We start from the raw sequence: 14,578 nt of genomic DNA, 5'->3' as shown, positions 1-14,578 counted from the left end.
TTATTAATGAGATACGAGTACAAATCATAAAAACTCACAAACTAATTAGACTTATTACACAGTACATACAGAACATTATTACCACTGATCACAAACTAATCCAATTCGCCACCTACAAAATCACAAAAATCCCCTAAACATACAAAATCACAAAAGCAGAATCACTACATATTAAACCCGAAACTATCCAATCATTACATACAAAACCACAAACTAGTCAGATCAAGAAGATGCATCTGAATAATACTCAGTGTAGTCAGAGGACGACGAATCTATACTAATATGTTGAGAAGTCGGAGATGAAGTGAATGATGCTTGATAGAGCCCATGAGGTAATTTCTTTGGAAAGACTTTACGCTCTGGACAGATGACTTCCACCTTTGGTGATGCTCTACGAAACCTGTTCAACTGTGTCGACATCTTGGAGTGAGAGCCCTGCTTCAGGGGCGTAGTCAATGATATCGATAACTTCTCAAGCACAGGAGAGCACGCAAGCAAAAACTCAATCAACTTGAGCTCTGTACTGGAAGCACTCCAAATTCCAATTTTTGCACAACGGAGGTGATGTAATATAAAATCAGGATCGTAAACTAGCACATTATTATCCAGATTTTTGCTGGTATTAACCTATAAATATAACATGTACTTAGAAGTTAGAATTTGAAAAAAAAACTAATGAGATTCACGAGAATAATTAACTATGAGTACCCTTATGTTATTAACTGTATACGAGAGAAACAGTCAAATCACATTTATAATACTGCAGTACATATTTTGCAATTTGAAATATGCTCCATAGAAATAAACAATTTTAATACTTGTACTTAATAAAAAATAAATTTATTACAGTACAATGTATCATACAGATAGAATTACCAATGTTGGCAAAGTCATTTGGTACCTTGATTGTATATGAATCAATGAATCATACAACAATTTAAAGCGTGATCCTAACAGGCTAACAGGAACTAGCCATAAAAAGAATTTACTTACAGAGATATCAAGCGTTTCAATGTTAGGAAAGCTCTGAATAGAGCTAATTGCAGAAGAAAAATCATCTAGATCATTCAGATGGAGGGACAGCAACTCCAAATTTTTCAATTTCGGAGAAGTATTAGGAAGGTTTTGCTTTTCAAACAATACCTGCAGCCATAACATGTTTGAAGCACGAATTAATCAAAGGATTAGAACATAAGGAATATGGTTTGGTATTAACAATTCAAGCACCATTTTATTTTTCACTCACCTTACAAAAATAACCACCTAAACAAAGCCATTCAAGTTTACTAGAATTTGCAAGAGAATTGATCAGATCATATGAATTCCCTTCCTCAGGACAATTTTTTGTCATTTTCTGTAGAACAAAGGAAGCTGACACAAGATTTTCAGAAACTGTAACATCAATTGAAGCAAATGCACCATCGACAACCAAGTTTCTGAGGAGAGGAACATCAATAATAAGATGTCTATCCTCCATACCAGAAAAGTTTTTTAAAACTAGATTTTGTAGTACAGGGCAACTGCCAATTACATCTTTGAGTGTCCTGCACACTATATTGACTCTGCAAAGCTCCAGGCTCGTCAGCCTCGGAAAGCCCCCAAGATTAGGAGGAGGACTATATATGCAGTTATAAAGATTCAAAGTTTCCAAGCTATCACAAGAAAAGAGATGCGAGCTCAACTTAAGAGGCGTATGAAACATGTTACAAAGGCCGAACTCCCTAAGACCGGATCTTGAAAGAAAGGATATCCACTGAGTAACATCAGGACAAGTTTTTACAGGAGGAACCCACAATGTGAACTTGAGAATGGAACCTTCATGTTGAAAGAGTATTTTACTCACAATGCTGCAAAATTGATGGGTTTCAGGTACACTTCTTCTAAGAACCCTTGCAAAAAAGTGAGCATCAAAAGCAAGACTAGGGATTGAAGTCCAAATGCCCTGCCACTTACGCGAAACAACAGACATTCGTGCAGCATCCCGGAGGGGCAAACATTCCATAATTCTGGTTAACACATCTCGCGGCAAATCACTAATCTTATCAATATCATCAATATCAGCTTGATCGTTAAGGCTCCTCCTTTTCTTGAATCTAGTATAGTGCATATCAACTTGAGTTTCAAGGCTCTTCTTTTTCTTGGATCCACTATGAGCCATACTTGATACTGCTAATACAAAAACATCCAGAGGCAGTTAGAATCAAAAAGAAAACAAAATTCCGACTGATCTAAAGTACGTACTCGTTTTAGTTGATTTGATTTCCCAAGACATATGATGTATAAGAACAGAACATAAACAAAGATTATTCATAAAAAAATCTTTAAAAAATTGGCAATTACATCACATTATACCTTCACTTCATAATTGGTGGTTTAAATATTATCAAAAACATTATCTTGTCGAATTCATGTCAATGTAAAGTTTATAAATAATCAAGTTTTTACACTTTTTTTACTAGTGCATCACAAAAAATCTTTATGGTCAAACAAGGGCATGGAGATCATGAAAATGCAAAAGTAAAGTTATGTATAGAAGGGATTATTAAATTTAATTAAATTAATTTAATTTTGAAATCACATTATAAAATCTGATCAGCTAAATTAAATATTTTACACTATGAAATCTGATATGAGCTAATTTAATTTCGGCCACAAAATCAATATATGAGGAATCTACATACGACTTAATTTGTAATGAGACTAAATTATAATGATCAATAAAGATATAAGCTTTTACTAAACAAAACCCTAATCCACAAACATTCTGAGAAATCATGAAACAAATATTTTTAAAATAAATAAAAATTTAACTTGTAATTAATAACCCTAATCCAAAAATATCAATTGATTTTATCCCATAATTCGTTGGCAATTAACCGAATGTGATATGAAATAATCCTTCAAATTTACAATTGAGTAATAATTCTATACAAATTGATTGAAAAAAAATAAACAGATATACAAATTGATTGAACAAAAAAAATTGACGATTCAGAACATAAAAATTTTCATTTAACATATATAAAACAAAAATTGTGAAAGAAAACTATTACTTTGAAGAGAGCAGAGGTATCACCGGGAAGATGATCGTGAATTCGAGATGGTGAATTTTTGTTTCTGCAATCTGAATGTTTATTTGAATTTCATTTTTCTTTGGTTTCGACCTTCGAGTTTTCCACATTTAAAGTGAGTTTTTTTTTTTTTTTTTTTTTTTTTTTTTTTTTTTTTTGAAAACATTTAAAGTGAGTTAAGTTTGAGTGTTTTGACTGCTAAAAAAGAAGTTGACTTTACCCATTCGCAATTCACGGTTGGTATAGTGGTGATTAGGACTACATTTGATAAAGAGAATTTGTGTTCGATCCTTCACAATAACAATTGGGAAGGCACTGGAACCTAACCATTCAAAACTGATTATCGAATCCGGATTAATCCAAATGGTGAATCGGCTGAAACACACAAACAAAAAAAAAAAAAAGTTGTCTTTCTTATGCTAAGTCACAACAAAATTTTCATCTCTTGTTAAAATTTTAGAAATCAAACTCGTAATTGATTGGAACTGGATCCTAAAATTCGGAATTGGAATTAAGCTATTTGAATTATGTTAGGTATTAATTATATATTTTATTTATTTTACCAACAATATGCCTTCAACATATTTTCGTTTTTTTTTTTAAAAAAAAAAAAATTAGTTTAATATATGTTGGGTAATCAGGTCCCAACCGATATCGGGTCTAAAAAATTGAGACTTGGAATTAGAACCGGTTTTAACAGGTTTCTTAATTTATTACCCAAAATTGAAACCATCGGGTCCAATTCCAAATTTGGACCCATCGTTCCTAACCATTCGAGCTCTAATTCCGGGTACCTAGAATTTTTGTTCACCCTTAATTACAACTGGTCAACTAGTTCCTTAATTTATTACCCAAAATTGAAACTATCAAATCTAATTTCGATTTGGATCCACCCATTCCTAACTGTTTTGTTTCCAATTTCAGTTACCTAGAATTTTAACTCGCCCCTTGTACTCTCAATTCATATATCCGTACTATTGAACCTTTTAAAAGTATACTTTTTCCTTCGTATCCTAATCATCAATCATCAATAACTATATACTAAAAGACACACCAATAATAACACGTGTCATCTTCTGGTGTATCCTTAGTTTTTAATTTTTATTTTTTTTTTGAAAAAAATTCAATTTAAAAAACAAATATTACGGTACTAATTACGTAAAAAGTATAATAGAAGATTTAATGTATCTGTTGACACCAATTTTGTTAATTATTAGGTGTCAGATATTTGTAAATAAGGAGATAATATCAAAAAATATAAGATAGTATAATATAAGATTTAATGTATCTATTGACACCAATTTTGTTAATTATTAGGTGTCAGATATTTGTAAATAAGGAGATAATATCAAAAAAATATAAGATATTATCTTCAAGATCTCGTAAAATATTTGATAGATATCTTGTTTACTACTCTATGACACTCTATATAAAGAAGGTTGTTTATAGGGTTTAAAGGAGGCTCAGATGGAACAAGTCACAAATACCCCATCCCCTCCCTGCTACCAAACATTGTAGGTGCATAGTATGGATTTAAGCCGACAAGGCCCCGTACTATAAACATATTAAAACTCTAACCCTTTGGAGAGAGGAATCAAAAGATATACGAGAGTTGTAACCCCACAAATTATCAATGAAATAATTGTTCTTATATATTTTTCTAACTCTTTAATTATATATTGCAGGTTTGAAATTTTATGGTTTACAAATTTTGGCAGGCTCGGTGGGACAAAAATTTACAAATAACATTTTTTTTTTTTTTTGAGGGAGATTTAATGTATCTTTACATAAAACATCATATTGACAGCTATAAACTTACAAAATAACATATCATTTTATGTACTACATACGTTGAGTACAACAAGATTTATTATTGATTATGTAATAAAAGCTACAAACTTAAACAATGAAATACACTTATCAAATCAACAAATGATGTTTTTGTTATTTCCTTGAATAATTTATGAATATAATTTTAATCAAGTAATACTCCATGGATATTTCAATAATACTTGTCAAGAACGATACATGTTGATTATTCTTAATGTTAAATTTTTTTTTTTTTAGGAAAATTCTTAATGTTAATTTTTCCTACTATTTTTGTTGTTGTTCTTTAGTATTCAACTAGTTTAAGTCCCGTGCAATGCATGGTTTTTACTTAGCATATTTATAAATTATAATGTTAATTTAACAATAATTAATTAAAATTAAAAATCAATATTTTTAATTGAAACAAATACTTGATTTTCTTTTCCATAAAATACCTATTATAAAATATTATATGTCAAAATATTTTCATTGAATGCATGTAGAATATACTTTATATATAGTTGTCAAATTGAAAGTTAAATATTATAGGATATTATAAAATAATGTTCATAAATATTTGTTAAAAAAAGGAAAGTAAAAGTGGCGGGAATTTTTTTAATCAAAACCTGACAAGTGTCATACCAGATTCGCCTTCTGTATAATGTAATTGATTTTGATATAAATATAACATACGAAAGTCATAAAATTTTGATATGCTCCCTCCGTGTTTTTTAAGTGTTACACTTTCCATTTCCGCCCGTGTGTTTTTAAGTGTTACACTTCTTTTTCTGGCAAAAAGCTACATTAAAATATTATATCTCGCTCCTCTCATAGTCCCCACCCAAACCCACTACTACTTTTTTATGATATCTTTCCTTTCACATTTATTACTTTTCAATAAACTATTAATCCCACTATATTTCTTTTACAATTTTTTAATACTTCAACTACCCCACTTACCTTTTGTAATCCCCTATATTTTAAAATATATTATAAATGAAATTATATATTATTTATAATATTTATTTGTATTTTTCCGAAATTTAATTTCAAAAGTTTCAAATTATTTTTGGGGTTGATAAACGATTTTATTACAAAGAACTTTTTATGAACCTTCCTTCTATAATTTATGTCCAACAAACAAACCAAACCCAGTTTACTTTCTTAATTGACCCATTAATTTAATGAGGCCCAATATCCTTACTTACCCTACTACCCTCTCTCCTATAAATACCCCATACATCCCCAAAAATTTCCCCACACAAAGGTTAGTCTTATTTTCTTTCTCCTTTATTTTATTAATTTGTGTAATTATAATTATTGATTATGGGTTTTGATTTTATTGTTTGAAATTAATTTAATTAGTATCAAATTGTATTTTGATGATTAAACTTTATAATTTCAGATTTTATAAATGTTATAATTTTCAGATTTTGTAAATTTAATAACCTAGGGTTTTTAATCATTGAAAATCATGATTTTAGGGTTTTTATGAACAATCGATTTAGGGCTTTTATAGTAATGATGTTTTGAAATTTTGGTGATTATACTACTAATTAGTTTAACTTAATTCCAGATTATTTTGAACACGTAAATTCGTGTTTTAATGTTTAGATTTTGGTTCGTTAATATTAATCCCGTTTTAATCCAGATCAGGTTCTGAACTCATCCGATTTTGACACCACCCTCTCGTGGCCAAATTCAGCCTCTAAATATGATTTTCGGGCAGTTTTTGATTTTTAACGAAGTTTTTTTATGCTTAATGTTTATAATTAGTTTTGGGTTTTGATTTTATAGTATAAAGTTTATATTTTTAGTATCAAAATCATGTTTTTATGTTTTAAACTAATAATTTCAGATTATAATTGTTGTTATAATTTTCAGATTTTATAATTTTAAAAACCTAGGGTTTCAATTTATTTAAATTGGGATTTTAGGGTTCTTATGACTAATTAAATTGGGGCTTTTGTTCCTATTGTATTTCTAATGCATAATTAACCATAAAAACATGTTTTTAATGAAGTTTTAAGGAGTTTTAATCTAAATTATATTGCTGGAAATTTGGTTAAGTATTAATTTATTATTGTTGCTTGTTTTCTAGGAAGTGATTATTTCTTAGGAGACTTTTAAGTGATTAAAAGTGGCACAAAGGATTGTTTATACGAGGTACGTACATGTCTACTTCGTTGTAAGTAGTATCATGTTTAGGTACCAAAGAAAAGAACTTAGTTTCATGATTAGAGAACACTTGGATGGAAATTGTTTGGTTATATATTTAATTAATTCATGTATTTATGTTTATGAGGCATGTTTTGGTGAATTAATTATGCTTGTATGGAATTATGGATGCAAGTATGTGGAATTATATTGGATTAATTTTTTGTATGGAATGTTCATACAAACATATTTTATTGGATTGGTTTGTTAACCACGTTTGGATTATTAAAGGATTGGAATTGAATGGTTTAAGTGGAATGAATTTATTAATTATTCCACAAGGTTATTATTTATTTATTTATTTATTTATTACTCAATCATGATTTGTTAGTATGTTGAGTAAAGGTGGATTAAGCCGAAATGGCTAGGTGGGTTGACTATGTTCAACAATTTTGAATAATTTGGAAGTTTAATGGAATTAAAGGTCAACTTGTGATGTGATCACCATTGTCCTAAATAAGATTAAAAGTGAATTGATGTATGATTGTTATGTATGGTCTTCTTGATTGAGTCGGCTATTAATTAAAATTGTAATCACGTAAAGTGAAACATGGATGATCAATAAAACTCTGGAAAGCGTGCACTTCTAGAGTATTGACAATTATGGGTTGGGGTACACGGTGGTAGCCCGTGGCTTTCCGAGGCTTGTTTGATCAACATGTCCTCTTCTCTTTTGGTATTTACATTTTTATTTTATAATGAAAGTTAGATGGGATCCTAGACTAACTTTGTGAGAATGGAGTCGCGCCCATTCTTGCATCGCGCTAAACTTTTATTTTAAATGGTCATTTGGGACCAAAATGATTTGGTGGATTGGACAACCTCGTCTATTGCTTACTCCAATTAAATTAATTAAATTAAATATAAAGAGTCAATTGTTTGGAATTGATTAGCAAGTATGTTGAGTCGATTGAATTGTTTAAGTGTGGAGTCTTGATTAATGAATTCGTGTTGTATGTTTATTTACTTAAACTAGTTGAGCTTGCTAGATTTTGTGCGTTGTAGCTTGTATGTACTCAACTCTGCTGATTGCGTGCTATTGTGTGTTTTCTTTTGGTCATGGCCTTCGCCTTTCAATGACCCTGTGATGATCCAATTATTACACTTGTATTATTGGGGAGCAGTATTGCACAGGTTAGCTTGATGATGTGAAGTTCGGGGATTTGACATACGCATTGTCAAGGGATTGGTGTGATTGAGAGTATTCGTTCTTTGTGTTGAACTTATTTATGTTTTACTATTTTAATTATGTTTTGGGATTTTTGATTATTGGTTGGTTTTAAATAAGGGCCTTTATGGTTCCAATTTGTAAGCTTTGACTTATTGGTTTTCTAAATTATATTATTTTAATATTTAAGTTGGAAATCCGCTGCAATACTTTGATAAAGCCTTAACGTTTTAACACGTGGCGGTAACATGCCAATGGTTCTCCTCTATTTTTTATTTAAAGTAAGTGGTTTGGAAAAGGGAGAATTATTGGGGTGTTACACCTTTTATTACATTTAAGTCAATTAAATTGCCTAAAATTATGTGTCGGTCAAAGTGTAACACTTAAAAAAACACGAAGGGAGTAGTGTTAATTTAAAAAGCAGATATTTTAAATTACCGTGCATAACACGGGACCTAACCTAGTATATAATTAGATAATACAAAATACTACATACATTTGTACAAGTATTTATCAATCCTTTTCTTAATTAATTACTCGATAAAAAAAATACTTAAGACTTCATCAACTATTTGATTTACAATAAAGTTATTGTTTTTATATATTCGAATTAAGGAGAATAGAGCTTATGATATTGCACCACTAGCTTGTTTTTTTTTTTTTTTTTTTTTTTTTTTTTTTTTTTTTAATACCAATACTCCCTGAGTGTATTATTAAGTGTTACACTAACACCGATATAAAGATTTAGACAATTTAATTGACTTAAATAAAATAAAGGTTAATTTTTAAATTACCACCAAAAAATATAACCATTTTCAAACTAACCACCCGTTTAATTTTTTTTATTTTAAATTACCACCCCTTAAATTAAGTTAATGCTTAGATTACCACACATTTCAAAAATCTGGTGGATTTTCCGTCTGTAGGCCCCACCCAACACTTTATTTGACCTTTTTGACTGATTTTTTTCTTGATTTTTCTCTTTAAAAACACTCTCTAAACTTTAATTCACATTTCCTTCACCAAATTCTACCAAATTTCAAAGAGAGAAAAATGTGAATTGAAGTTAGGATAGCGTTTTTAAAGAGAAAAATCGGGGAAAAAATCAGTCAAAATAAACGGTGTATGGGACCCACAGACGGAAAATCCACCGAATTTCTGAAATGGGTGGTAATCTGAGCATTTATTTAATTTTAGGGGTGGTAATTTAAAATAAAAAATTAAACGGGTGGTTATTAGTTCGAAAATGATTACATTTTTGGGTGGTAATTTAAAATTTTTCCTAAAATAAAAGGTTAGTGGGGTAGTTGGAGTATTAAAAAAATTGTAAAAGAAAGATAGTGGAGTTAATAAATTATTGTAAGCCAAGCGGCAAATTGGCTAGCCAATCAAGGAGTATCTTAGGTGTTGTTTGGATACATTAATTTTCCGTGGGCACTCAAAATTGCGAGGAAATGCAAAATTGATAAGTTGGTTGGTTAACAAAAAAAAGTGCAAAATGAAGGAAGTTGAAATTCATCAGAATTTGAAGTTCCCACATAATATAGGAAGTAAATTACCTAGGTCCCCCTAGGTCATTCAAAATTCCTATGAATTATAATTTCCTTAATACCTACCAAATAAATTAGACTAAATTCCTAGGAATTGCATGAGTGAAATAACTTTTCATGAATTGTAAATTACCACGGGAAGTTATTTTCTATTGCAACCAAGCAAGGCCTTAGAAAAACAAATTTCAGATTATTCAAGTCCCCTCTTAGCCTTAGGGAGTATTTTGCATAATGATGTACTATGTGTGGCTTTGCCACGTTTTGTTCCCCCTTAGTTTCTGTTAGTTTGTTTTTCTTTTTCGGAGCCTTGCTCCTTGTGTGTACCAAAAAAATGTGAGAGAAAATAAATAATAAAATATAAGTAGTGGGTTTGGGTGGGGACCATGAAAGAGAAAAGATATAATATTAAATTGAAGTTATTTTGTAAAAAAAAAAGTGTAACACTTATTAAAATACGACCGAATTTAATATGTGTAACATTTATCAAATCATGAAGGGAATATCAATGGCTTTTTTACCGTAACAAAACTTTAAAGACCAATTTTATGATTTTCTACCTTTGTTAAGTTCCAAACATTTATTCCCATTTTGAATATGAACACGTGCATTCTAATATTTCCATGTGAGACCAAATACTTGTATTTTTTTTTTCTTTCTATTTTTGAGTATTTTCAAGTTTTTTTTTTCTTGAAAGAAAGATAGAGCATTATATTAATTTAAGGGGAAATGTCCATTTCCGCCAAGGTTACAATACTTTGAGGAAAGGAACTAAAACGTACAACCTCATCGTTCCCTCCCGTACCCCCCTAGCAACTAGGTGAGCTACCGTATTACAATTCCTCTTGGCATGTGAAAAAAGACAAACATTGAACCATGCTCTATCTAATATAATATCATCATAGACGACATGAATTGGGGCACGACCAACACAATCAGAAGAAATAGCTTTGATAACATTCACCGCATCCGACTCAACCCACACATTCCTATAGTCAAACCGCCTGGCAATTTGGAGGGCATATCTAACAGCCTGTGCTTCTACACACTCCGGAGTGGAAGTTTCTGCTTTCCTCGTTGCTATCAACATAATATGACAATCAGCATCCCTGAATACCACTCCCAACCCAGAACTACCCATCGTAGGAACATGTGCATCAACATTGGCTTTGATGCATCCTTGCGGGGGGCACTTCCAAACCGAACTGCTCGCCATAGCTGCTAATCATAGGGAGAAAAACCTTTTTTGCATATTCTGTATAATCCTCAACAAGCCTACAATAACCTTCCGCAAGCATAATCACATCAGGGTACTCATTTTTGTGCACAATTAAGTTCTTGCAATGCCACGCTGCCCACATAAGAGCAACCATATGCCTTAATACGCTTCCCTCCATCTTACTATACAACCACATCCATCTAGCAACGAAGAATTCTGTCGGAGCATCCATTAAATATTCAGAGAGCTCGCTGTGCTTCCAGATTTCTCGAGCTGCTGTACAGTCAAACAAGGAATGAATTATTGTTTCACTCGCCCCTCCACAGATCTGACAAGTAGCTTCAGTAATGATATGCTGCTGAACAAGTCGATCCCTCACAGCGAGGTTCCCTTTAACAACACCCCATAAGAAGTGCTTAAGCTTAGGAGGTCCTTGTATATTCCATACCGATCTCCAACAATCCTCATTGCTTCCCACATCACCCACATCATCCATAACGTCCCTGGCAAGCCAATAGCCTGATTTTACACTGAAAATACCATTCTTTGTGCAGCTCCAGTACATCGTGTCCCTAGCAGGGTGAGTTGACAGAGGGTTAGCAAGAATAAGAGCAGTTGTCTCATTGTCAAATTAAACAACTCACAAATTTTAGTAGCATCCCACCTCACACACCCCTCAACCATTAGCTCATTTACCATAGTATGCTCCTCCCAACCACTTGGTTGCTGCAAAAAGAATTGTTTGCCATTCTTTACCATCCAAGCATCCTTCCAAGCTCTAATATAACTCCCATCTCCCACTCTCCACACCAATCCATCCCGAAGCAAACCTTTGGCACCCCAAATACTCCTCCAAGTGAAACTTTGGTCATGACCTCTATTAGCATCCAACACACTTGAATTCTTAAAATAACGTGCCTTAAGAATTTTCGAAATCAATGTGTTCGGATTGGATTGCAGTCTCCAAATTTGTTTTGCTAAAAGTGCTTGGTTAAAGCACTTGAGATCTCGAAACTCCATTCCACCTTTTGCCTTTGGTAGACACAACTTATCCCAACTCTGCCAATGCATTTTCCTTTGATTAACGGTTGAGCCCCACCAAAATCGACATAGGAGACTGTGAATTTCATCAATAAGACCGTCCGGTACCTTAGAAATACTCATCATGTACATCGGGATTGCTTGAGCTACCGCTTTGATTAGCACCTCCTTTCCCGGTTTTGAAAGCAGCTTCTCTTTCCACCGGTTCAATTTTTTCCAAATCCTCTCTTTTAAGCCCGCAAAATTGCCTTCTTCGATTTGCCAATGACCGTAGGAAGCCCCAAATATTTTTCATGTCTATCAACTTCACGAACCCCTAAAGTGTCAACAATAGCCTGCCTTCTTTCCGCATTCACACATTTGCTAAAAGCAACCTCCGTCTTATCTAGATTGACTTTCTGACCAGATGCTCTTTCGTATAAACTGATAATATCAACTATTTTTGAACATTCCTGCAGAGTAGTAGCTTTTGCAAATAAAATACTATCATTGGTGAAAAACAGATGAGACACTCTAGGAGCAGAGTGGCAAATTTTTGCACCACTTAATTTCTTTTCAAGGGAAGCTTTTGATAATAAGCCCGAAAAAACATCCGCACATAAAAGAAATAAATAAGGTGAAATTGGGTCACCTTGCCGGAGGCCACGGGAAAGAACCACCGATCCACATATTTCATTATTCACCTTAAAAGAGAATGAAACACTAGAAATGCAATCCATAATTCTATGCACCCAATTATCTGAGAAACCCATCTTACACATTACCCTTTTCAAAAAGCACCATTTAACTCTGTCATATGCTTTGCTCATGTCAAGTTTCAATGCCACAGTACCATTCCGTCCTTCTCCCCATCTTTTCATGGAGTGGAAGATCTCAAAAGCAATCATAGCATTATCAGTGATCAATCGCCCCAGAATAAAGGCGCTTTGATTTACAGAAATAATATCATCCAGGAACATCTTTAATTTATTTGCCATAGTTTTTGATATTATTGTGTAAATCACATTGCAACAACTAATTGACCGAAACTCGGTCATAAATTTAGGATCGTCACATTTAGGAATTAACACAATGCACGTCCTATTTATCTCAGCAATATCAACCAAGCCATTCCCCCAATTCTTAACTAGAGCAACAATATCAGGGCCAAGTATATGCCAAAATTTCTGAAAAAATAAAGCATGCATACCATCCGTACCTAGCACCTTATTAGGGTGCATTTGAAAAAGAGCGTTTTTAATTTCATCCGCACTAGGTTCCTCATCCAATACATTGTTCATATCTGCCAACACAATGTGCTCCACGCCCTCAAGGGCTGCCTCAAATCCGGAGGGGTTACTCGTCTCAAACAATGAGCTAAAATAGTCTGCCACAATGTTTTGGCCTGGATACGGCTTTCTCCCACCTGCCAGTTCCCTTGTGAGTCAAAGAGACCGGCTATGTGATTCTTCTTACTCCTCTGACTTGCCTTTCGATGAAAATAAGCCGTATTTTTATCCCCATCACGCATCTCATTAGCCCGAGATCTAGCATACCAATACGACTCTTCCAAGCAACGCAATTCATTAATTTCTCCCGCAAGAAGTTCTAATCTAGCTAGCATTGATGCATCCACATGAGCAGCTTGCGCCTCCTGTAATTCCACCTCCTTCAACTTTATTTTTTTCTTCACCGTTCCAAAAGAAGTTGCAGCCCATTTCTTCAAGTATTCGGCACATAAAGCAATTCGAGCATGAGGATCACGCCCCTCTCCATCACTCCAAGCTTTCGAAACCACTTCACTACAATCTTCTCTGGATAACCACATTGCCTCAAACCGGAATAACCTCTTCTTTCTCCCCCTTTCATAGTAATTGATAGTATCAAGTAAGAGCGGAGTATGGTCCGAAGACACCCTAGCCATATGTTGGACCGAATATTTTGGATGTAATTTAAGCCACACCAACTATCATCACCAAGAAATCTGTCCAACCTTTCTCTCACCACCGTATCAACATAATTCCCTCTTTGCCATGTATAAATGCACCCTTTATAACCAAGGTCGCGGAGCTCACAAACATCAATGGCATCACGGAATGCATCCATTAAACTCTCTCTTCTTAGCGCACCACCATCCTTCTCCGACATACTTACTATCTCATTAAAATCTCCAAACATAACGCAATGGACATTACATGATTGTTTCAATGTTTTCATCAAGTCCCAAGTTTTATATTTGTTTTTCGATTCCGGCCACCCATAAATCCCAACAGCACACCAAATTGGGGTATTCGTACCGTCACAAATATTTGCTGCAAAGTGATGATTCGAATATGATACTACTGTTGCATTGATATCATGCCACCAAAATCAAATACCACCCGATCTACCATTGCTACTAATACATATGCCATTCTCAAAACCACAAAGTCTTTTTATTCTCTCCATAACACTACTATCGGACTTTGTCTCCATTAAAAACACTACATTTGGCCTCTCTCTCCAACATAAATTTCGGAGAGTCCTT

The 14,578-nt window shown here is 33.0% G+C and overlaps 2 protein-coding genes across 2 annotated transcripts; both read right to left on the bottom strand.

Moving 5' to 3' along the window:
- Positions 1-222: 222 nt before the first annotated feature.
- LOC145564875 (F-box/FBD/LRR-repeat protein At1g13570-like) lies at positions 223-3,192 on the bottom strand. The gene is made up of 4 exons (XM_081625043.1): positions 3,054-3,192; positions 1,247-2,166; positions 994-1,143; positions 223-627 (listed from the first exon to the last, which is right to left on the bottom strand). Exons 2-4 carry the CDS (start codon positions 2,156-2,158, stop codon positions 223-225), a joined length of 1,467 nt encoding a protein of 488 aa, XP_081481169.1. The 5' UTR covers positions 2,159-2,166; positions 3,054-3,192.
- A 10,156-nt stretch (positions 3,193-13,348) lies between these two features.
- On the bottom strand, positions 13,349-14,199 carry LOC145564874 (uncharacterized). Its single transcript, XM_081625042.1, has 2 exons — positions 14,015-14,199; positions 13,349-13,913 (listed from the first exon to the last, which is right to left on the bottom strand). Exons 1-2 carry the CDS (start codon positions 14,197-14,199, stop codon positions 13,349-13,351), a joined length of 750 nt encoding a protein of 249 aa, XP_081481168.1.
- Between the last annotated feature and the right edge of the window lie 379 nt (positions 14,200-14,578).

Source organism: Chenopodium album, chromosome 10, assembly GCF_948465745.1.
Source record: "Chenopodium album chromosome 10, dcCheAlbu1.1, whole genome shotgun sequence".
NCBI classification, from domain to species: Eukaryota; Viridiplantae; Streptophyta; class Magnoliopsida; order Caryophyllales; family Amaranthaceae; genus Chenopodium; species Chenopodium album.
Note: the sequence above shows the minus strand (reverse complement) of the source record. Positions and strands in the feature narration are given on the sequence as shown.

Bases quoted from the DNA above. Each gene is read 5' to 3' on its own strand.
- LOC145564875 (XM_081625043.1), bottom strand. From the start codon at position 2,158: ATGGCTCATAGTGGATCCAAGAAAAAGAAGAGCCTTGAAACTCAAGTT. The intron at 1,144-1,246 runs GTGAGTGAAAAA...TTATGGCTGCAG, and splicing joins TAGGTGGTTATTTTTGTAAG to GTATTGTTTGAAAAGCAAAA. The intron at 628-993 runs GTAAGTAAATTC...TTATATTTATAG, and splicing joins TTGAAACGCTTGATATCTCT to GTTAATACCAGCAAAAATCT.
- LOC145564874 (XM_081625042.1), bottom strand. From the start codon at position 14,199: ATGTCGGAGAAGGATGGTGGTGCGCTAAGAAGAGAGAGTTTAATGGAT. The intron at 13,914-14,014 runs GTGTGGCTTAAA...TTACTATGAAAG, and splicing joins TTTCTTGGTGATGATAGTTG to GGGGAGAAAGAAGAGGTTAT.